Source organism: Cololabis saira, chromosome 8 (assembly GCF_033807715.1).
Source record: "Cololabis saira isolate AMF1-May2022 chromosome 8, fColSai1.1, whole genome shotgun sequence".
Classification (NCBI taxonomy): Eukaryota; Metazoa; Chordata; class Actinopteri; order Beloniformes; family Belonidae; genus Cololabis; species Cololabis saira.
The window spans coordinates 33,336,444-33,361,162 of record NC_084594.1 but is presented as its reverse complement, the minus strand read 5'-3'; the positions used below and the strand labels follow the sequence as shown (position 1 = coordinate 33,361,162).

Below are 24,719 nucleotides of genomic sequence, written 5' to 3'. Positions count from 1 at the left end.
TCAGTGTTGAAATTGTAGAAGTATTATTGTAAGCAACAGAGGGCTGATGGAATTACACCAGGGTCAGGACCAATGGATGAAGTTTACGGATTATCACGGCTCACTTAACCTCTGGGATTACACCTCTGCCTGACTGACAGGCCGACGGACCCATGCTTTCGTCAGGCTCTAAAGTTTGTCTCTCATCTGCGTGCTCATCCATACGTCGGCGATTAAAGAGCTGAATTTTCCCGTTGACTGTCACAACAGGAATTTTAGTGTGACAATTTTTGTGTTTGTTTGGTTATACATATTTTATGGCCGCACAAATGCATATCTAGATGTGCTCTGAAATGAACATCTGGATAATCTTTTTATGCTGATGTTTGAAAGGACCAGGGAAGCAGTGAACTGTCCCCTGTTGTGCACAAATATGAAGCAAAGTTTGATGATATTGTTCAATTATCTACTTTAATTAGGTTGCACACTTTGCTTCGCTTTATGCTTCTCTGGAGCACGATGCAAGGATCAGATCTTATTTTAAAAAATGACTAATAATTAAAAGCACAGCAGAACGAGGGCCATGGACTAAATATATTTTGCTTGTTTTCTTCATTTCCAGGACCAGACTGTGCGAATGAGTAATTGATGCAAACTTCTCTTCTTCAGGTAAAACAACATACAATATAAAAAAAACTTAAATGAAAGAAGTAGGTTTTTTTTTTTTGTTTTAATCTAGTTTCCTGAAATGATTTAGATCAATTTGACAATTATTGATGGATTGTACAGCAATTTAAACTGTCACCAAATCTCAGGCTTTGATTTAACGATGTTGGGTTTCATTACTCAGTGTGTTGGTTTTGGGGGGATTTTTTTTTTCCCTCCTCTTTTCTCTCTCTAAAGATTCTGGACTAATGCCCCTGTTGTGATTCTTGTTCTGCATTGTCCATGTAGGGCAGAATGGGTGTGTGTCCCCTGCTCCTGCTGCTTGGTGTTGCCCTTGGGGCTTCCGCCCAGGATCAAGTCTCCACCACGGGTACGAGCCGTTTCCAGCTAAACAACTATACACAATCATCTTTGTAAATGTTGAACAGTTTACATTGACAAATGACTCTTATTTTCCTCTCTGCAAGGTCCTTCAAATGGATCTACCAAACCCACAGACCCCCCTGCCACACACTCCCCTAACCTGACAGTCAAAGTTATAGCACCCTTCACACACGCAGCGCTTTCCCCTACAGTCACCACACCCACAACTGTAAGGACAAATGCCACCCCGACCTCGAGCCCAGCTGGTGAGGGGGGCACCCAAGTCTCTGGCCCCAAAAGCAGACAATTGGTTCCAGTTTCCTCCTCCCCCCTTCCCGCTCCTGCTGATGCCAGTGAGGCACCGCCAGGCACCGTGTCTCCGCCTTCTCCCACCCCAACGGAGAACAGCGATGAAAGCACAACGTCGGCTCCAGACGTTTCACCTGCACAGAACTCCACCGATGTGATTTTAGAGACAACCACAGAGGCAAAGCAGAAGTTTACTTCAGACAGCCCCCCACACGGTGAGTGCCGGTGTACTTAAAGCTCAGTTGGGGTAGATTTGCATGTGAAGATATTTAAAAGATTCCATATTATTGCATCGGATTATGGTGCATTTATGTTACCACGTTCTCAGTGCAACTAAAAAAAGAATATCCTCGTCATAATTGACATACATTTAGCCACTCTGTTTGCAAAACAGGAGGTGAGAATAAATGTGACCCGTAAACACGTTAAATTGATGCTAACCGGCATTCAGACTTCAGAACCTCCAGCTTCTTCTTGGTTTTGACGCCTGTTGGCTGCTCTTATACCATGTCCTTTTGTTCCTGATGTTGTGTCCAAATCTCTAACAGAAGTGCAGGACTTGGTGACTGGCTGTAGCCCTGTATGGAACTTCACATGACATATTGATATGTGAAGTTCCATACAAACGTCCAGCTCTCTTGGCCAATGCTCTCCAAGCTCAGAGTCAAGAGGCCGAGACAGACTCCACTCAGTGCATGTCTCAGGTAGGGATGGGCGGTGTGGACTAAAAAATGTATCACCATAATTTCTGGCATTTATCCCGATAACGATAAAAATGACGATAAAAAAAAATACCAATTCAACTCCACCTTTGTAACTATAAATCTATCTCGCTCTCAGATCCACCATGTTTGTTACACAAAAACGTCATCAACAGGAATTTATCCTTCTTTCTTTCTTTCTTTCTTTCTTTCTTTCTTTCTTTCTTTCTTTCTTTCTTTCTTTCTTTCTTTCTTTCTTTCTTTCTTTCTTTCTTTCTTTCTTTCAGGCTCGTTTCTTTCTTTCTTTCTTTCTTTCTTTCAGGCTCCTTTCTTTCTTTCTTTCTTTCAGGCTCGTTTCTTTCTTTCTTTCTTTCTTTCAGGCTCATTTCTTTCTTTCTTTCTTTCTTTCTTTCTTTCTTTCTTTCTTTCTTTCTTTCAGGCTCCTTTCTTTCTTTCTTTCTTTCTTTCTTTCTTTCTTTCTTTCTTTCTTTCTTTCAGGCTCATTTCTTTCTTTCTTTCTTTCTGGCTCATCCCTTCCTTCCTTCCTTCCTTCCTTCCTTCCTTCCTTCCTTCCTTCCTTCCTTCCTTCCTTCCTTCCTTCCTTCCTTCCTTCACGTACGTAACACAGAACCATAAATTCGACTTTACACAAAAATGTCATCAACGGGAATTTATTGTTTTTACCGCGAGATGACAAATTCTTACCCTGGGGAATTTTTTTGACGGTATATCGTGAACGGTAAAATATCGCCCATTCCTAGTCTCAGGTGATAACGGGTGGAGCAACCTGCAAGAGACGGTGTTGAATGCCCCACTGCTGTGCTGCCAGACTCGTGGGTCGGCTGCGGGGCTTGCTGACGACTGTTGCCATGTGTGAAACTCTCTCGCCCACTGCCGCATCAGCTATGATGAGCATTGAAGTCTTTTGACATTTTTTTTTTTTTCCCCCCAGAGTGACTTTCGGTCTATGAATCACTTTGCATCTGTAGATGACTCAGCATTTTAAGAATTTTATCCAGCAGCCTCTTTTCTAACTTGCTGGACTCATTTTTAACTACTAGAGAAAAGCTTTCCGTCTGTTTTTTGTCCATGTTTCATTTTTAAATATTAGTTTCCTTAATTGCTGACAACCCGAACCAATAAAGGAAACTTATGTCGGATACACCGTTAGCGAGTGGCCAAGGAAAATTTCATTAAACCTGTTACAACATGAGCTGGTTAAGTGTTTGCAATGGATCTCAAAGAAGGCTTTACCTGGAAGGCTGAACCTGGAACCTTAAAAAAAAGTTCCTGGAATGTGGAAGCAGCCTTGTGATTTCCTGTGAGATTAGTGGGAAATGCAATTTTCGCTGCACAATTGTCACATTGCTGCCACCCTGTTTTTATGATAAACCCCGTCTGATGAGCACCTCCAGGATGTGCAGTTAGTATAATTCTCAATGTGTTTTTGTTTTTATTTGCAGGCATATAATAGTGAGAAGGACTCAGTTTTCCAGCTGAACATGCATTTATGTACTTGTACGTACTCGGGCTGTGGAGAAAGCATGTGGCTGTCATCCGTTTGAAATCGGAGGCCAGTGATTGTAACTGTACTCTGGTCAAATTTAAGCTTTGTTGTAGCTATTGAACCATAAAAACACGACGGGTCTTTTAAATTACGTGGTTGGATTTTAATGAGTTACTTGTTGAAGCAGCAGCTGGTGTTTATGGAAAACTGCAACCTCTGTATTTATTGCTGAGCAGTAAGCTGCTGCAGACTCCGGCCTCTGCCTCGCGCAACACACCCGGTGATACAACACAGCTCTTACTCTGCCTCTTAAAATGTCAGCAAGGTGTTTAGAAATAATGTCACTTTTGGGTCTTCCTAACTCAGTCAAAACCGAGGAAAGAGGGGGGAGGGGCCCTAAAAAACATCCGACTGGAGTGTTATTTGCGGGTTACCTGCCATTCTCCATCAAGCTCAAAACCAGCCAGCTCAGTGCAGCCCTGGTGAACAGATAAAGACATCTGATCTGAGAAGATGAGATCAGATTTTTGCCTCCGTCACATGATGAGGAACCAGCAAAAGCTAAAATGAGCAAGTTGGTGAGATGGGCCGGCTCTCTGGTTTCAGTCAACCTTTTAATATTTCAGATAGCTGAACATTTTTCTGCTTTTACCCTCCATTGTACCAGTGCTGGAAATATCCCTACGTGACATACCTGCATTTGACCAGTCATCCAGAAGGATATCAGACGATGGCCAAACCAGATGAAACCCCCTCACTGCCCACGCTTTTATATATTAAAAACAAACAGGTTTTTCATCCGCAGTAGTGTGCCTGATTTGAGGTGGAGCAGGAAGAGGTCAGCATATCCGAGAAAAAGCCTCATCTTGTAATGAACGTTACCACTTTTAAACATAACTGCTCCATTTTATTAAATGAACAGCTTGTATTCCCAGCATCAAACTGGCTCCGGTGCTGTGAACTTTAGGAGAAGACTAAATGTCCAGGGGCATTAGGCTTCATTTTTCAGCAAACTGTAATATCCCTGTTAGTGAAACATGACTCCTTCACCCTTTTCCTTTACATTAATTATTCATAATACTTGATTGTACAGAAATGCACAAATCCCCAGCATATATCACTAGAATGAAACGCAACGTACGTTCTGGTTGTCCTGCAAGAATTGAAATGTTTGAGGATGTTACAAGCAACATCTTGTCACCACCACAAGAATGAAACATCTGTTTGGCTGCACTTCATTTTATATTGTTGTCATTGTATAACTTATAGCCAGTTTTGATTTTAAAAATGTTATGCAACTGCTCCATTGTCTTGCTCTCTACATCTCTCCTGGAGCAGCTTTAAATGGCATTAGGTCCGTCAAGGCTGTGTCAGTTCCACATGACACTCTCAGGGCATTGTGCTCTGTTCTATGTACACATTGTCCCAGTGAGAACGCTGAAAAGTCCTGGGAATTGTGCATGAAAATGCAGACATGACCAGCCAGCATTCCAAAATACTTCTCCCAGAAAGTGCATAGAAAGCACGGGAGTCAAATGAGGCTTTCTTTGCCGCGCGCTTTTGTAACGCGAAGAAGTTTCTTGAATCTGATGCATGGAACAGCTGACTTTGTCTTTCTATTGTTGGCTCGGGTGAGCAGTTTCCTAGAAAAATCTGTTCTTTTGTTGCATACCTATGTGTCTTACTGAACAGTCATCAGCACGCAAACAGCAGCAGTTTGTTGTACAGCAACCTCCCCTTGTTGTTCTGGCAAATCTCGCGTCTTTTGTTCCAGCTGTTTGAATGAAAGGTCACCAGGAAGACCACAGGGTTGTCCATAACCAGCTGCTCATGCACGTCATGGAAGCGTATACAAATGGGTGACCCATTGTAATATACACGATGGATAACTTGAAATTCTCAATGAAAACCGATGTGATCATGTTTTGGCCACCAGGCACAAACAGATGCTTATTCTTTTACACTTTAGACGCATTTAGAAAAAAAAAATAGATTTATCATAGTTTCAATCATTTACGCTAAATGTGGAGAAATGTCTCAACTTCTTCAATGTTTTATGGCGTACCATCTCCCTACGACTGCGGGCATCCTGGATATAACTAACTACAGAGGCAAAGGTCTGACTCTCGGTTAAAACGTGATTTATCTGCTCACTCTCAGTCACAGCCTGTTGAACTCACATTTCTGTTTTTCCTTGTGCGTATAAAATATTAAAATGGTGCCAGTTATGGAACAGACATAACAGACTGCTGTTGCAAGAGGCTGAAGACTTTGTTTGAATATGAATTAATAGCAAACAGTCCACAGAAACAAAACATGTATTTATTCATATGCATTTTTGGTTCTGGACAAATCATCTGAAAAAATTTAAGTTATTTTAATCAAAGCATTGCTTCCAAGAATATTGATTAAATCTGCAGAAGAGACTTAAGTGAGCTTACATAGCTTTGTGGTTTCAGTGAATTGTTGGCAGTGTTGTCATAATGAGGAGCTTCAGGAAGTCCATTTTAAGTTTCCCTAAGACGGGGGGCCAACTCTCCCCCTCCCACCGGCCCGGCTCTAGCAGTCAGGTGAAGATGCTGCAGGTCCAGAGGCCTGAAGGCCTGTGTAGACCAGCTTATGTGGGATTCTTCAGCACGTATTCAACCTTCACCTGCGCCAGGAAAAGGTTCCAGTGTTGTTGAAACATCCTGCCTTGTTTACAGAAATATAAAAAATCCAATCCATCTGATTTGAATGATTAGAGACATCCATATCACAAAGTGCTGCAGACACTTCTGATTGCTTTGAGTAAGCAAACGATAACTTTTCAGGATCCCCTGCAGCTTTTCTCATTGCTGTGGGGTTTAGAGTTGAAGGCACTTTCATACACCTCCTTGGACAAACCCATTTGGAAGAAGTGGAAAACTGCGTGTGGATGCCTCCACAGTCACCTGGATTACTTACTACCTGAAAAACAGATCTGTGAGACTGAAGGCCAGAGGTTTTTGGTCACCAGCGCAGGATCGCCACTGGTGCTCGTGCGCTAGGGCTGGGCGATATATCGAGATTTTAATATATATCGATATATTTTCAAACGCGATATGGTACGAGACAATATCGTTTACATCGATTTTAAATTTATTTATTTTTTATTATTTTGATATAGCTTATTTTGTGACAAATTGACTTGAATGTTTTATTTGAGATTTGCACAAATGTTTTGTTATTTGCACAACAGTCAACCTCAGTGGAAAAGTCTGCCTGTTACTGTCTACATTGTATTAATTGCACAGGGTATTTTAATTTAATTGTTATGCAGGAAAAGGATATTTATTTTATTAAGCATTTTTATTCTATATATGCAGGCAGTTTATTTTTATTTCATTTGTTTTATACATTTTGATATTGTGCAGACCTCTGTTAACAAAGGAACCTGTGTGACATTTGGAACAAGGCTTTGTATTAAAACTGACTGTTTTTTTAAGGGTTTGCCTCAGAAAGAAATGAAGCTAACAGAGATGCTATGCTATAATGCTTTGGGGGAAACCCCAATTATGGCACAGAAAAAATATCGATATATATCGAGTATCGCCATTCAGCTAGAAAATATGGAGATATGACTTTTGGTCCATATCGCCCAGCCCTATCGTGCTCCCACCATTCCTCCTCTCTCTGTACGACCCATTCTTCCAGTGCAAGTCATAGTCCTGTCACCTGCAGAAATAGTCTGATAACTGGAGCTGTGGGGTGTATTAGTAGTGGATGCAGAGGAGTATAAACATCTGTTGTTCACCTGGACAACAGACGGGGCTGGAGGCACAACACTGGTGAAGAAGACACAGAGCAGCTAGTCATTTTTGAGAACGTTAACTTATCTCAATCTTAAGTTAAAAGATAACTTGGTCCACCTGCCAGACCTTTGAAAAAGCTCACCAGGGCTGTGTAATGCTTACAAATGACTTTCTGTGTGTGAAGATACTGGACTGTAAAGTGGGTGATAGCCAAATGAAATGGACGGCCTAACTGCTTCCAGATACAGAGCTGAGGTGAGCTAACCAGCTGAACCTCCATAACACTGTACAGACACCAGCTTTGTAAAAACAAAGTCTGTCGTAATCATATCCTCCGGACGGTTACTCCAGGTAAACAAAACGGGCCCCACGTCTGTATGAATGACCGTAATATCAGAAAGAACTGACAGTTAAATCTTAATAAAAAAAAAAAAAAGACTTAAGTTCTATGTCCCATTTGAAAATGTTCTTTAAATGTTATATACTTGTTTGTTTCTGTGCCGTAGACGAGTCCGATGAAATGCCAATCATAGCCGTGATGGTGGCCCTGTCCTCCCTGCTGGTTATCATCTTCATCATCATCGTCCTCTACATGCTCAGGTTGGTGAAATGTGGCAGCTGATCTTCCAACATCAGAGACCTGTGCTGAGGGCCCGGGGTGCTGCTGTTACCATGGCAACGACTGATTGGCATGCTGCTGTGAGACAAAAGTGCGAGCATGTACATGCTTGTGTCTGTTTTTTTAAATGTCCACTTTGACTTTTGACAGATTTAAGAAGTACAAGCAGGCGGGAAGCCATGCGAACTCCTTCAGACTGACTAACGGCAGGTCAGACGACTCAGGTAAATCCCCCGGAGAGATGTTACTGCGTTTGCATTCATGCGTGCAGAATTTGTCAGCATGTGCAGCAAGCTGAATGTTCAATTCACTTTTTTCAGGTCATATTGGCAAACATTTACTTGGCCAATCCGGTTGAACGTGATTTATTTATTTATTTTTTATTTTTTTTCTGATAAGCCTCAACTCATCATGGTACCTCCCCAAATGACAGCGTTTCATTGTCTGATTATCTTTTTTTTTTGATTACCTAATCAACAGAGATGCCTTTGGCTCCCTTGTCTACATCGTTGACTCGTATCGCCCTCTGCTGGGCATTTTAAGAACAGTCACTGAATGACGAGATCACAGTAAAATCCTCTAAGACCGGTTCCGCTCGTGTTCTCACCCTTTATCTCCACCTGTCTGGCCCCTCCTATTCCTCCCCCCATTCCTCATTCTCGCCTCCTCCCTTCCTGCTTTTTGGCACAGAATTCCAGACTGTGCCGCTACTGGCTCGCTCACCCAGCACAAACAGGAAGTACCCACCCCTTCCAGTCGACAAACTTGAGGAAGAAATGAACCGTCGCATGGCTGATGACAACAAGCTCTTCAGAGAGGAGTTCAATGTACGACACACTCACACCCACTGACAAAACGGTGCAGCTCTGTGGCTTAATTTAGCTCTGCAGTATAAACGACACCTATTCCCCAGGGATGTTGAACCTAATGTGTAGAGACAGGATACATGTTGTAACTTGATTAGGAAACCAGAGATATCAAAGTACTTGAATGCATGAGGAAAATGACTATCAATAAGGGTTACAAATCAATACAAAGCCAGTTCCTTAGTGAATCGAAGTGAGGAAATGATTCAGCAGCTTCCAACCACTACTCAGTTTAAAACATTTTAAATTTAAAGTTTATTTTAAATCAAACGTATGTGAAATATAACGATTCAGGGGATTGAAGGTAATACTACAATGATGCTGGGGTATGACCAGTACTGGAGTTGAGGGGGGGTGAGGGGGGATGGCATCCCCCCCTGAAATAAAAATGGTCCAAATCATCCCCCCTGTAAAACTGCCATCCCTCCTTTCCATCCCTTATGTAATTTCATCAATGAATGTGGTTTTACTGCTATTTCAACATTTAGAGTCATCACCAGAAAAATAACACCAGAAAAATGTGACAATTTTCACCTGTTTCAGGGAAAATTTTCACTTGAAATAAGTAGAAAAATCTGCCAGTGGGACAAGATTTATCTTTTTATTACAAGCAAAAAAATATTGTTCCACTGGCAGATTTTTCTGCTTATTTCAAGTGAAAATCTACTTGAAACAGGTGAAAATTGTTGTTTTTTCCAGTGATGAGTCTTGTTTTAAGTGTAATGAGATTTTTTTTTTTTTTTACTAAAATGAGACATTTTAACTAGAAATAAGACAAATATTCTTGTTAAGATTTTGAGTTTTTGCAGTGATCCATTTTACTTATCCTGTGAAGGACAGAATCATATTGATAAGTTCAGAAAACTGTTTTTAATTGTTGTGTTTTGATGTATTTGATGTAAGCCCAGTGGATATTTAAAGCTTACAGAAGGCTGCATTTAACTGCTGCTATGTCATTCCTGCAGTATTTCTGCAGGTGTTTTGGTCAGTGCTATTTGTAATATATTATATTATTTGTAATCAGCACAAATTATCAGTCCCCACATGATAAAATCCACCATCCCCCCTGATTTTTTTTTTACAACTCGAGTACTGGGTATGACTAAACGTTTTTACACATTTGGCTCAGTGGTGAGCACAGACGAATGAAACCTGATCTTACCACAAACAATCTAAACACTGATAAACTCATGAAGGCTCGTTAATCTCACCAGTCATGTTTTAGAAGCCGCTGAGTTGAAATGTCTTCTTTATTACCGCACCACGTTTATGCAAACACCTTTGTTGGGATTGGTTGCAGCACTGCTGACGTAGAGGGATTGCCAGCAGAAATGCATGTGTAAGGTCACAGATATATGCAGTTCATGAGTTTTCCTCCGTTTTTATCACAGTGTATGTTCTTCTTTGACGTAGGCTCTGCCGGTCTGCCCGATCCAAGCATCATGTGATGCCGCTTCCAAGGAAGAGAATAAAGAAAAGAACAGATATGTCAACATCCTGCCATGTAAGTGATGTTTGAAACCCAACTATACAACACAGAGCAGATCTTATTCACTGCTTAACACCTTTAGATATACTCTTTAACAATTGCTTAACATAAGGCTATTTATAACTTACCTGGGAAGGAAAAAACATGAGGGCCGTATGTGGTGGTGTAGTTTTAGAGGGGTTTGTTCCTTGCTGTTTCTTGTGACCCCTGCACGCTTTCTCCTTCTCCCAGACGATCACTCCAGGGTGCATCTCTTATCTCTGGAAGGAGTCCCCGACTCTGATTTCATCAACGCCTCATTCATTAATGTTAGTATCCGTCCAATATTATTTCTCCCATAAGACTTTTGCTCTACAAACCCCCAACTCTTTTTCAGTGTCACTCATATAAGTATTTTTGGTTATTTTTCCTGTTTCAGGGGTACCAAGATAAGAATAAGTTCATTGCAGCTCAAGGTGAGATGGGTGCTTGAGTTGGAGCAATAACCTATTATCAAATATAATCTCATTATTAACCCCCTTGACTGCTTTATCTTTCTGGATGTCTCAGGACCAAAGGAAGAGACGGTGAATGACTTCTGGCGGATGATCTGGGAGCAGAATACAGTCACCATCGTCATGGTGACCAATTTGAAGGAGAGAAAAGAGGTAGGACTAGCAGAAGAGGAGGAGGAGGAGAGATGATGGCGTTTTAAGGTCTCAGTTCTTCAGTGCAAGCAAATACATGAAATATGCATCACTAGGGGTGTAACAATATATCGTGCCACGAAATTTCGCGATACAAAAACGTCACAATACGTGTCGTGGAGGTGACAAACTGTATCGCGATATTGGGTTATTAATATTAATCTATTGTGTTGACTAGAAACGACCGCACCTCGACCCGCGGCCCAAAATCTTACTCCGCTCAGAAGAAACTAGTCCCGTTTTGAGCTCTGAACTTTTACTTATGTAAGGCTGGTGTAGAGTTAAGCCTTACCTTATTAAATTGAACCTTTTTCGGGTCGTGAGTAGGATAAACACGCGGGCAACTCCAGTGTAGTTCAGTGTACTTTAATGTCCCTCAACAGTGTAGGATTTTAGAACATCAACACAGCACCTAGTGCCGTACTGTGGCGTATCACTCCGCCCAATCTAAAACAGACTAATCACTACAGATAAACTGACTAGTGTCATTATAGTCCCTGATTTACATCAGAATATGAAGAATATATTTATAAAATAATGAACCCTGAATTACCAAAATAAACTTCTTAACAAAAATAAATCTCCTCTTACACTTATAAGGTGAGCATGAATCAATCTTTTTTATGATGTAAAATTGTATGTATTTATTTACTTTTATTTATTTATTTAATTTTAGTTGTTAAATTAGAAAGAAAAAAGTCAAATCATACGTGAGAGAAACTATTCAGTTTGTGGCAAAATATTTCTACTTGTATGAAACTGAAGATCATAATGCAAACCTGACATTTACTTTTAGTTCAGTTTGTGGAAAATGGTTGGCCTGGCTTTCTCTTTAAAACTTAAACAGTTATAAAGAATTACAAACTGTAACAATAAGGCAAACGCACAGCATTGTTTTGTATTTTGTGTCTTTCAAATAAAAGACAATTTTTTCCAGTCATATGTTCCTCATTCAAGGTTGTTAAAAAAATACTGCTATAATATCGTATCGTATCGTTATCGTGACCTCAGTATCGTGTATCGTACCGCATCGTGAGATTAGTGTATCGTTACACCCCTATAAATCACTGAGTTAAGGGCTCACTCTTTGAATCTCCATGTAAACACATGCATCAAAGGCAGGGATAACGTGCCATCAAATTATTACTGCCCTCTGAACTTTGGTTTTTCACAGCAACCATTCTGTTAAAGATGATGATAATAATAACTTATTATTAAAGATGCAGCATGCCAGTGTAATACTTTCATTTCTTGAAACCGGTAACTTCTGTTACAGCTTCATTCAGGTGCTTAGTTTCAAAACCACCTTTGTTTTTTAGTGCAAGTGTGCACAGTACTGGCCGGACCAGGGCTGCTGGACATATGGAAACATTCGAGTCTCTGTAGAGGACACAGTGGTTCTAGTGGACTACACGATCCGCAAGTTCTGCATCCAACAGGTACCATAACTATCTTATTAGAAGGACTTTCAGTTTAAGATGCTTAACTTGCTGTTACAAAGCGTTCATCTTAAATTAGAGAGAGTGTGTGTTGCAGTGAGGTCGGTACATAGACGGAAACTGACGTGTTTCATCATTTGTGTCTCAGGTTGGAGACGTCTCTGGGAAGAAACCTCAAAGGCTGATCACCCAGTTTCACTTCACCAGTTGGCCAGACTTTGGGGTGCCCTTCACTCCCATCGGCATGCTCAAGTTCCTTAAGAAAGTCAAAGCCTATAACCCCTTTTACGCCGGGCCCATTGTTGTTCATTGCAGGTGAGTGTGTGGCTCTTGATTTCCTGTTCTAGTGCATTAGTTTTTGTGTATCACACACACACAGGTGACAAGATTATGCTTCTCCCCGACAGTGCCGGCGTAGGGAGGACGGGCACTTTTATAGTGATCGATGCCATGTTAGACATGATGAACAATGAGAGGAAGGTGGACGTGTTTGGCTTCGTCACCAGGATAAGAGCCCAGCGCTGTCAGATGGTCCAGACTGATGTGAGTCCAGCGTGATGAACCGTGACGGCACCACATGAATTATCCAGGAATCGTATCTGAGAGTGATGAATGTTTTTGTCTCCCACAGATGCAGTACGTGTTCATCTTTCAGGCTTTGTTAGAACACTATTTGTACGGAGACACAGAGCTAGAGGTGACCTCGCTGGAGTCTCATTTGGCCAAGCTCTATTCCCCCTCTCCTGGGGCGGGTGGCAGTGGCCTGGAGGCTGAATTCAAGGTCTGTTCATACGCAGAGATTATCCTCTGTGATACTCATGAGTTTCTTACTTTAGGATCTTAACTGTTATTAAATATGCTGTTGGAAGTTTCTGCTGGAAGTTTTAACCACAAATAAACTCATGATTTCTAGAAACTAACATCCATCAAGATTCAGAATGACAAGATGAGAACAGGCAACTTACCTGTCAACATGAAGAAAAATAGAGTCCTACAGATTATTCCATGTGAGTTTTGTAGTTTCTAATGTATGATGTGGCTGCACTGAATATAATTTTGTTATATGACGTGATCAGTGACAAAATGCACATAATGAAATTCGAGATGTTCCTGCATTGAGGCAAATGATTTTCTGTGCTTCTCACAGACGAGTTCAACAGAGTGATCATTCCAGTCAAACGAGGGGAAGAAAACACAGATTATGTCAATGCCTCCTTCATTGATGTGAGTGGATTAAGAGAGATCATTTCTTTATTGCAAGCACTTTTGTAAGTGCTCCTTTCTCACTCCCTCCTTGTATATTTGTCTCCCTTCCTCTCCTCCATCTGGCTGCAGGGCTACCGTCAGAAAGACGCATACATGGCGAGTCAGGGGCCGCTGCAGCACACCATAGAGGACTTCTGGAGGATGATCTGGGAGTGGAGAAGCTGCTCCATAGTCATGCTCACTGAGCTGGAGGAGAGAGGACAGGTGTGTGGTGTGCTTCTGTAAATATAATTACCAATATTAGATAACCAATCAATAATCCACCAAATCAGAAGATCGGTGCTAACTGTCTTATCTATTATCTGATTCAATTGACTTAATTTGGTAATCAAATTTATTTACACATTAAGATAACTGACCAGCATACACACTAATTAAAAGTTGTTAAAATTTAAAATGTCCTCCATGTAGATGTCATTTAGTCAGTCTTCTGAGTTAGTTAGTTTTAGTTAGTTTTCGTGTTGATTTTAAAGTTCTTTTATTAGTTTATAAAGCGCTACATGGGCTTGCGCCAGAGTATATTTCAGAAATGTTCTTATTCTATGAACCAGGAAGGCCCCTCAGATCCTCTGGCTCTTCTTTTCTAGCTGTTCCACAGAGTAGAACTAAAACATTTGGTGATGCTGCTTTCAACCACTATGCTCCAAAACTGTGGAACAGCCTGCCGGAGGATCTGAGAGGAGCTGGAAATGTGGACATTTTTAAACGTAGACTAAAAACTCATCTCTTTGGTCTGGCTTTTATGTAGCATCACATTTTATAGTTTTAGTTTTATTCCGTTTAAAAATTTTTAAAGGTATCTGTTTTATTTATTTATTTATCTCTTATAATGTTTTTATTATTTTTATTGTTGTGGACTGATTTTTTATTTTTTTTTTAGCCTTAATCCTTGAACCTTTATCTTTTTATACATTTTATATATTTTATATTGTATGTCAGGGTGCATTGGTCTCCCAGTTTTTATTTTTTGGTCTCCCAGTTTTTATTTGTTTATTATGCTTATTTTTCAATCAAAATGTCAAAGCACCTTGTATTTCATGTACCTGGACGAAAGGTGCTATATAAATAAAATTTGATTGATTGATTGATTGATTGATTAGCTGCAGTTATTCCTTGTCACGTGATGGTTGCCCTCTTTTGTCCATTAGGAGAAGTGTGCTCAGTACTGGCCCAGTGATGGGACAGTGGTCTCTGGGGACATCTCCATTGAGATTAAAAGGGAGGAGGAGAGTGAGAGCTATACAGTGCGTGAACTCCTGGTCACCAACAACAGGGTAAGAAAAAGCCCCGTGAAGTTTTTGAATAATCAAAGGAGCAACGGCAGCTCCGCAGTGTTTTCCAGCGCAGGCTCTCCCTCACCAACACCCTGGGCAGTCTGGGACCGCTGCCGGGCTCAGCTCAGACATGATCTCCCCCGTCCTGGTTACTGTCCCCACCTTCCAAACATCAGGCTCAGGTGTGGAAGGGGCTAAATTCACTAATTGGAGAACTTCCTCTATTCTACTCATTGAGCATAATCTTGTCATTTACTGTAGAGTGAGCGAAAATAACCAAGTCAAATTCCATGTCTTGTCTGACCTGACCTGGCCAGAAAAACATGATTCTGATTCATTATGTGGGTCAATGACGAATAAGGACTTTCAACAGGTCAATTTTAAAATAATTTAAAAAAAGAATATCTATTGCAGTAGTTCAAACATTAAGAATGTTTTTTTTTACAAGTTTTCAAGTTTCAAGTTTTTTAATGGTCGTGCCACATGATATTTCATAAAATGGACATCATCAGTCAAACTTTGTTTGTATATTATGACAGAAATATAAATACAAATGTGTTGCAATCTTATATAGGACTACAAGACATTTCAGAAATCATGCCAGATAGGACAGAAGATTGATTTAAAACATTTAGAGTGATTTCAAAATGCACCACATGACATTTTGACGCTTAAAACAACAAAATCCCAAATAACTAGTATTTTCTTGTAAAATTCAAGTGAGTCCATATGTGGGACAGGTAGTTCACATATATGGTATTTTATTTATCCATTTAAACCTTTTTTGAATTGAAAAAAAATCTGTTTTTCAGAAAATATAGGCGTCACGTCATTGGCCCATGTACTGAATAGAAACATGCTTAAATGAAAATAGTGAGTGTTTCCCAGCGCCTGAAGCTAAGTTGAGGGGGAGGAAGATGACTTGGGAGGCAACATCATGTGATACTATGTAACATGACAAGCGGGCGTCTGGTTGGCCTCGCTGGCGTCTCAAACGTCAGAAGAGTTTACCCCGGGGGGAGAGGGGGCGGCAGAACAACGCTACAAAATTGGGACGGACTTTGTGGCACAGTGCTTGACTGGTTTAAGTCTTACGTAAAGGAAGGGGACTACTCTGGGTCAATAGGCACAATATCGGACCACATATTGGAATTGACTAAAATTACATGTTGAGTTCTCCAAGGTTCTATCCTAGGACCCCTCGTATTTAACATCTACGTGCTTCTGCTAGCTCAGATTATTATAAGATAACATAACGGTGCAGAGGACACAGCTTTACAATACAATGTCACCAGGTGACAATGAGCCCATACAAGCGTTTGGTAGATGAATAGAACAAATACATGAGTGGATGTCACATCATTTTCTTCAATTAAACAAAAACAAAACTGAAGTACTGTATTTTCTGGACTATAAGCCACACCTGTATATAAGCCGCATCCGCTCTATTTAAAAAAAAAAAAATTAAAAAAAGATATACAAGCCGCATCCACTCTATTTAAAAAAAAAGATATGCAACCCGCAGATATTTATGTTGTTAGATTAGATATTTACTACATGTACAGAAGGATTTTGAACTGTAAATGATGTACATGTTTGTACCTAAATAGATCCTTTCCTAACAGTGTCTTTTAACACGACAACTTTGCTGATTAAAACGGGACAGAACCAAGAGAAAATAACCGGTATTTATTTATCTGTTTATCTGTTTGAAATCTGCTTCTACTTCTATCTGCTAAAGAAGAAGTAGCGTATTCTTCTTTACATTTATTTTGTCTTAGTTTTGATTCTAATTCCGGTTAGAGCGCCCCGAGCGGTGGAAGAAAAATCCACAGAATAGCCGCACCTTTGTATAAGCCGCACGGGTGAAAACCTATGAAAGAAGTAGTGGCTTATAGTCCAGAAAATACGGTAGTTGTTTTTTGGACCAAAAGAAGAGCGATTAAGAGTCAGCACACAGCTTCAGGTATTACAGCAACAAACCACCTATATGGCCTGAAATCTGGGTGTAGTCATGAACCCAGACCTGAACCTTCAGTGAAACATTAAAACAATTCCAAAGTCAGCCCTCTATCACCTGAAGAACATCTCCAGGATCAAATGACTAATGTCTCAGCAGGATTTTGAGAAACTCATCCATGCGTTTATCTTCAGTCAACTTGATTACTACAACAGTGTCTTCTCAGGTCTTCCTAAAAAGTCAATCAGACTGCTACAGCTGATCCAGACTGCTGCCCGGGTTGTGATGAGATCTAAGAAAGTGGACTACATCAGTCCAGTTCTGAGGTTTTTACAGTGGCTCCCTGTGATTTAGAGAATACACTTTGAAATACTTCCATTAGTTTATACAGGACTGTCTCAGAAAATTTGAAGTGATAAAGTCCTTTATTTTCTGTAATGCTGCAAAAATGTCATACATTCTGGATTCATTACAAAATATTGCTGATCATGGCTTACAGCTTAAGAAAACTCAAATATCCTATCTCAAAAAATTAGAATATTCTGGGAATCTTAATCTTAAATTGTAAGCCATAATCAGCAATATTAAAATAATAAAAGGCTTGCAATATTTCAGTTGATTTGTAATGAATCCAGAATGTATGACATTTTGTTTTTTTAATTGCATTACAGAAAATAAAGAACTTTATCACAATATTCTAATTTTCTGAGACAGTCCTGTACATGACTGAATGGTTTAGGCCAAAATACACCAGAGACTTGTTGCCATATCAACCGTCCAGACCTCTCAGGTCTTCTGGTTCAGGTCTGCTCTGTGTCCCCAGAACCAAACATGGACAATTGAAAGTGATGTTTCCAGACTTAAGCAGCCCAAACAAAATTGGTTTGTTTGTTCTTTTTGTTGTAGTTTTTTTTTTTTTTTTTTTTTTTTTAGATTTGTTGAGTTTGTTTCTATCTCAGACACCCAAATATATACAGTACAGACCAAAAGTTTGGACATACCTTCTCATTCAAACAAATGGGGAAGTGTGTCCAAACCTTTGGTCTGTACTGTACTTCAAGCACAAAAACTGCTTACGTGAGCAGTACTCTCCATTTAACCAATCACACAAATGTCAACACAAATTTCATATTTACCCTTTTATAGGCCAACTAGAGTAACGATTACTGCGTTCACTTGTCAAAAATGTTGTGATGTCTGTCCAGGAAAACAAGGCTCGAGCCGTGCGTCAGTTCCATTTCCACGGCTGGCCAGAGGTGGGAATCCCTACAGACGGTAAAGGAATGATCAACATAATCGCTGCAGTGCAGAAGCAGCAGCAGCAGTCCGGCAACCACCCCATCACCGTGCACTGCAGGTAAGACGTGTGCATTACCCGTGTATGTGTGTGTGTGTGTAAGAGAGAAAACAATTCCCTTCTCTTGTGCTCCCAGAGTTCCCAGTGTTTGTGTCTGCATGTTTTCAGTGCTGGGGCTGGTCGGACTGGGACGTTCTGCGCGCTGAGTACAGTTCTGGAGAGGGTGAAGGCAGAAGGCATCCTGGATGTTTTCCAGACGGTCAAGAGCCTCAGACTGCAAAGGCCCCACATGGTGCAGACACTGGTGAGGCCTCATTCAACCTGAATTTGTGGGGGGGTTTCATAAAGCCCAAGAAGCAACAAGTTGATTTTTGACAGGGACAAAAAGGGAGGTTTTTGCTTTAGGCCCAATCCCAATACTCTCCCTACTTTCTTTCACTAGCCCTACTTTCCATCACTACCCCTAAAAAAGAACAGATTTTAGGGCACTTGAAATCTTCTCAGGGGCCTGTCCCAATACTCCCCCTACCCCTACTTTCAGCACCACCACTAATCAGGAAGCTGAGAGCCAAAAGCTGTTCTAATTTCAGCTGTAGCGCTGTTAATATGCCACTTTATTAAGTTTTAATATGTTTTCAGGCGTAAAAGTAACCGTTAAGATCCCCAACCTTGGCTCAGTTTATCCAAATAACGCCTGTTCAGAAATTTGACTCGATGTTTTCGGGGATGAGAAGAGCCGCCGGCCCGGAGCAGCAGCAGCCGGAGTACCGACGTGATCGCCCTGCGCAAAAGAAAGTTGCTCCGAAAATTTCGAGATTTCTGCCTGCCAGCTCCGGAGCTGATTTATGGGTCCGCGTTAAATCGACGCAGAGCCTATGTGTAGGTTACGTAACCTACGCCGTAGGCTCTGCGTTGGTGTAACGCGGAACCATAAATCAGCCTTTATTCTGGCGAGGTCTGAAAAGACTTCGCAACAACGGGCAAACTAGTGATTATGTACAGTCACTGAGTGAATATTATGAAAGTAAAATATATATTTCTCGCTAGAAATGTAATCAAAACGCATTTTTATGCAGAAACTAACTCAAAATATTGATTTTTATTCACTAAAAAATAAGAAATGTCCGCCATGTTTGTTTTTTTTTTTATTCAGTCGGCAAATGACGACGAAAAGCATTCTGGGAAATTTTTCTGTCCCTAGATCAAACTAGTGAGGATTGGAAATCCCTCGATCCGTAGGGACAGATTCATAGCCACTACACTACTTTTCCCCACTACGCCTAGGTGGAAAGAGGAATTGGGACACCACTACCCTCACGGGAACGCGCAAAATTTAGGGGTAGGGCTGAAAACTAGGGGTAGTGGGAGTATTGGGACAGGGCCTAAAGGTGCGGGTATGCTTCTGCGTCACACACACGCAGAGCACACGGCGCACCCGTGACGCCGTCACGAATCGTTCAGAGTTCTCCGTCTCTCCATTTGGTCGCGGTGCAGTACCCCCCGCGGCCACTAGTTAGCGATCTTTTTCTGAATGGTTTATCCGACTTTTTCCGGTCACAGTAAATCAAAGAAATAAGGACAACTATTGTGCAAAAAACAAAAACAAAAAAAATCACACATAAACGAAGAAAAAAGCCCTGGAAGTTCACTACTGCTTCAAACCGGAAACCGGAAATGCTTCGCTTTCAAACGAACCAATCACAGCGCTCTCCGTCTGCGTGTGGACGGCGTCTCCTCGACGCGTAGTTACAATTTTCAGGAGGTGCACGTCAGTGACGGCGCATGTGACGGCGTGTCCTCTGCGTGTACAAAAACCACACGCCGTAGACACGGCGTCGTTTTGACGCAGAAGCATAATTCAGCCTTTAGTCTCATTTACACCTGTCCAAACTAACACACTCCTGGAAAGAGAAGCGTATTGACTAAAATCTTGCACATTAAATTGCATACATTTAATCTATACTGTAGATAGAAAAGCAGTTTTAATACAATGAAATTATGTTATCAGTATGTTTTTCGTCCTGGCATGGTATTTGAATTAAATGTAACGTATTACACACATGCATAGTTTTTTGATGGTGCTGCTGTTTTATACTATGCACAGATTAGTGGTTTTTACTACTCACTGACTCAGATTGATGGTTCCGGCTGATGTGGCTGCTTTTTTTTCCCCCTTCCCCCTCTCTCTCTCTCCTCCCCTCATTTCCTCCTCAGGAGCAGTACGAGTTCTGCTACAAAGTGGTCCAGGAGTATATCGATGCTTTTTCCGATTACGCCAATTTTAAGTAGGGGACCTGCCACGGATGGATGGATGGATATTCACGTACATTCACCCGAGCTTAAGTGCGTACCAGAAAACATGCCAACATTAACAAGCAGAGAGCTGCTTACTCCCCATCTGTTGGATTGTTCAGAAACGCTCATCTCTACTTGATCTGTGGATGGGATGAACCGCCCACGGGAAAAGGGAACACAGGTCTGCGCCCGGAGGACAGGGCAGTGCAGTTGGACACAGAAAATAACTGAGATGCCTTCTTGAATATTTTGTAATGATGTTAATACAGCCTGCCACCCTTATTTTCTTTACATCTTCACCCTAAATATGTATATAAACTTACTGTGTTACATTTTATTACTTTGGTTTTAGACACAGTTTTGAGTTTTGCTGCATTTTCGAGTGGCACCTGTAATGTATTTTATTGGTATATAAAGATATCTATATCTCTATATATATATATATATATAAATATATATATATGAATATAAATCAATTGTTTTGGTGGCTAATGTTGCAACATCAAGTCAAGATAATGATGTTTTGGATTCTTTTTTCTTTTTTTTTTTCATTTTGTAACTTTTTTTTAGGGACAGGGATTTAAAATGCGTTTGACTTTGCCTGAGCCTCGCTGTAGCGACACGTGTGGTAGCAGAAGTTTCTCCATTAATCCTGGACTGTTTACCTCCACCAGACGTTCATACACACCTACACACACACACACACACACACACACACACCTACACACACACACACACACACACATGCAGTCAAAGCTATTTTCTGTACACAAAATCGCTTCCATCGACTAAAAAACGTTCTTCATTCGCAGTTGACGTTCAGTTTCTCTTTATTTCAGGAGTGCATAGGTCAGTTATGATTGGAGATCAGCATCTCTGTGGCACGGCTCACAGTCTCAGGCTTTCACTCAGACACAAACCCATAACCTGGATATCAAGAGCCATTGGGTATTTAGAGCGCGTGTGTTTGTGCGTGTGGGTGATCTGAACTATAAGCTGGCAGAGGAGGCCGCGTGTTTCCATCAATGTGGTCTGTCCACCACGTGCCAAAGCCCTTCATTCATCTAGCTGGTGTAGCTGCGAAGTTTTGAGAAACGACCAACCGTGTTTTGACATTCTGAACAGAGATGTTTAACTCTCCACATTTCTGGACTACAATGGGAATTTGGGAAAGTTTAGAATAAATACTGGATTTTTGTCCTCCCCAAGTAGAAGATGAGTCTGTTACAGTATTGACCAGCTGTGTTGATCGTGTCGACGCGCCGCAAACACGGTTGGACCTAATTCAAAAATGTATCACAGAAATGAGCAAATCCCCCCGGCATGTTGGTTTACAGACGCATGGCAGTGTTTCTTTCAAACTTTGTGGAGCCTTTATTCTTTTTATGGGTTTACCTTGAGTTAGCTGGGGGTTTTCTGCAACCTGTTTTTTCTTTTTTCAATATATCAGCATCACATCACTAAGCCTTTCACTCCGTTAGATGACAGTACCTATTTGTTTCCCCACACGAACATTGATGCGGAAGGAAAAAAAAAAAAAGCTGTTGCTTATATATTTGTCAGAATGGATATGTTGTTACTTTAATGCGAGAGGCCTGTCATGCAGCTGATGCTCATATATTTGGTTTCTTTTTCCTTTTTTATGGATGTCCTGTGGGAGCCACAGTGTTTTTATTTCAGCTGAGGTCACTATTGAGGCCGTGGCCTTCATGATTGTAATGAAAGATGAATGATGTCAGTCAACAGCAGGGTCAGTCCTAATTTCAGCTCAGACAAAGACTGATGCTCGCAGCGTTTAAATTCCTTTTCTTTTTTTTGTATTTCACCTTGAGTTTATCTCCATGAGTGGTAATAGCTCCCACCAAAGTAAAGGTATTAGAATATAATCCTTCAGTTGGATTTGAATAGATTTCATTGTATTAAAACTAATTTGAGGAACTTTGAACTTTTTTGTTAATGTAGACTCAAACGGCCAAGGCCTCTACATTTATGCACAATCTACATTTCACTAACACTCCATATTTATTACGGGAATGAGCACAATCATATTTAATGTATCGGCAGTGGCTGACATTAAAGAGAACATGCTGAATTATGAGAGAGGGGTGTTTTTATCAATGTTTTTTCTTCTTTTTCTTTTGAACACGCATGCACTATTTGCACCAAAAGCAAAGCCCTTACAAAACAGAATCATGAGAGATTAGGACAGAATTCTGGGATCCTCAATTTAGATTATGGGAACTGTGATTGAAGCTTGTTTGTTTTTCTCGAAGCCCCAACCGATGCGCTCTGAAAAGCCCTGGTACGGGCTTGAAGTAGCAGATAATTTATTTGACCGATCACTGAAACAGTTGGCTGTTTGTGCATCCTCCTCTTCATGTCAGGTCTTTCTTTCTTTCCAAAGCCCCACAAGTGCCCGCACTCATAGTTAAGTGCCATCGTGCTCGTCCTTCATTTGCATTGCCATTTACTGGTTCTTTAGATGGTTGAGGAGAAGCTGGTAGCTGCGCTGTGCGGGCTTCCATCTCATGGCTTTGCTGTGTGTGTTGGTACTCTGTGATCGCGATGTCTCGGTGCAGTTTGACAGCTCAATGTGACACTGTGCCAACTCATGAGAAGTTGTTCAAACTAAGAAGTGCCTCACTGGAAGGTTTTCAAAGAAAGTAGTTCTCCCAGATTCACCCTGAGTGGTGGAACCATAGTCCCCCTGTGCATTGTCTTAGCCCCCATGCATTTCTGCTATAACTATAACTTGCAGACCAATCAAAAGTCCTTTTTGCGTGAGGCAAATCAAGGAGGCCTAAACAAACACTGGGTCGGTTGTTCTTCCCTTCAGATTCCCTTTCTTTCCGTGTACGGGGATTTCTGGATTGTGCGGATCAAATTAACATTGAGGCCTCTTTGGAATTCATTAAACTTTAATGTAGTGGTTTCATTTCATTCCTTATCACTTGAATGTGGATCCATGACAATCAGTTGTGAGGTCCTAAATTTCTAAGGGGGAAAAAAACAACCAGGAGTTACATATTTTTCCTTTGACAAATATTTGTGATCATGAAAGCAAGGTTTCCCCCGCGTGTCCCCTTTAATCCTGAGAGTTTTGCCCCAACGGGGCATTTTGCAATGCTCCAGTAAAATCAGACACGAGTCCATGTCTAGAAAGGCGGGCTGCAGAAAAGTAAATTCCGATGTGTATGTCCTTGCAGCTTTTGTACGTCCTGTATGTCTCCTGTCAAACTGTTCACCGCTGTCCACTTTTGACTTACTTTCACTTCGGACCATTTTCCTTAGTCGACCTCCTCCCCTTTTGTACATATTGTAAGGTTATTTATATTTCATTCCTGCCCGCTGCCTCGCTTCTTAGAATGTCTTCTACCCCACCCTTTTTTCTTTCTTTTTTTTTTTAAAGATGTATATTGAACTGTATTGGGGACCATTTTCAGATGTTTCAGATGTTTGTTTTTTTTTTTTGCTCATTTTAATTTGCTATAATTGTCTTAAACAACATTTTTTTTGCTGGGTTTTTGCGTGTTTTTTGTTATTCAACATTTGAATATATGTATATATAATTATATATATGATGAAATTATATATAATTATATAATGCCAAATGGCCTTTCTAAGCAAGATACTGTCAAAACCTAATAAAGTGCTTGAGATTTTAATTTTTCCATGACTTTTATTGTTTTTACATGTCTGTGTACGAACTTTCATTAGTTATGTGCAAAGTAATAGAGGTCAAATTCCTTGATATAAATTAAACAAAGAAAAAACTGAAATATCACTAACAAATATTTGATTTATGTATTTCCATTTCCCATTTTCTTACTTCTCTTGCCCCAGAACACTTTCCCAAGCCTTTTACCTGCAACATTTCTTTTAAATGGCCCTTTGGTACTGAATGAGAAATGTCCTTCGATACCCTCCCTATTGGGCAGATACTTGACTGCCAAACAAAATTCTATGTATGGTCTTGAGACACAAAAAAAAAACTCCCTTTCAATTACCACAGTTTAATTTTACACTGTTGTGCTTAAAGAAATGATCTGGTCCTCACCGTGCCTTCAAATGAAGTAAATGCATACAATCTCTGAACATTACATGACACCTTTACTGTTGCGAGGAGGGTTTGCAGCTACTAAAAGCAGAGAGATATCAGTAAAGCAACTGTTGCTGCCCATCTCTCTGGGAATGGTCCTAAGCCCATCCCAAGCCCATCTGGAGTCCATC

The 24,719-nt window shown here is 40.7% G+C and overlaps 1 protein-coding gene across 2 annotated transcripts in view; it reads left to right on the top strand.

The window, feature by feature from the left end:
• The window catches only part of ptpra (protein tyrosine phosphatase receptor type A), a 41,458-nt gene extending 17,319 nt beyond the window's left edge, over nucleotides 1-24,139 (top strand). For both annotated transcript variants that reach the window (XM_061727840.1, XM_061727841.1), the window contains 21 exons: nucleotides 602-648; nucleotides 934-1,015; nucleotides 1,113-1,532; nucleotides 7,805-7,898; nucleotides 8,068-8,141; nucleotides 8,608-8,744; nucleotides 10,197-10,287; nucleotides 10,504-10,580; nucleotides 10,691-10,727; nucleotides 10,822-10,919; nucleotides 12,278-12,397; nucleotides 12,546-12,712; nucleotides 12,805-12,940; nucleotides 13,029-13,178; nucleotides 13,311-13,404; nucleotides 13,545-13,621; nucleotides 13,733-13,867; nucleotides 14,812-14,937; nucleotides 18,103-18,254; nucleotides 18,363-18,498; nucleotides 20,409-24,139. In XM_061727840.1, coding sequence (XP_061583824.1) covers nucleotides 628-648; nucleotides 934-1,015; nucleotides 1,113-1,532; nucleotides 7,805-7,898; nucleotides 8,068-8,141; nucleotides 8,608-8,744; nucleotides 10,197-10,287; nucleotides 10,504-10,580; nucleotides 10,691-10,727; nucleotides 10,822-10,919; nucleotides 12,278-12,397; nucleotides 12,546-12,712; nucleotides 12,805-12,940; nucleotides 13,029-13,178; nucleotides 13,311-13,404; nucleotides 13,545-13,621; nucleotides 13,733-13,867; nucleotides 14,812-14,937; nucleotides 18,103-18,254; nucleotides 18,363-18,498; nucleotides 20,409-20,483 — 2,499 coding nt within the window. In that variant the 5' untranslated portion in view covers nucleotides 602-627 and the 3' untranslated portion in view covers nucleotides 20,484-24,139. The remainder of the gene's footprint in view (nucleotides 1-601; nucleotides 649-933; nucleotides 1,016-1,112; nucleotides 1,533-7,804; nucleotides 7,899-8,067; nucleotides 8,142-8,607; nucleotides 8,745-10,196; nucleotides 10,288-10,503; nucleotides 10,581-10,690; nucleotides 10,728-10,821; nucleotides 10,920-12,277; nucleotides 12,398-12,545; nucleotides 12,713-12,804; nucleotides 12,941-13,028; nucleotides 13,179-13,310; nucleotides 13,405-13,544; nucleotides 13,622-13,732; nucleotides 13,868-14,811; nucleotides 14,938-18,102; nucleotides 18,255-18,362; nucleotides 18,499-20,408) is intronic.
• The last annotated feature ends 580 nt before the right edge of the window (nucleotides 24,140-24,719 follow it).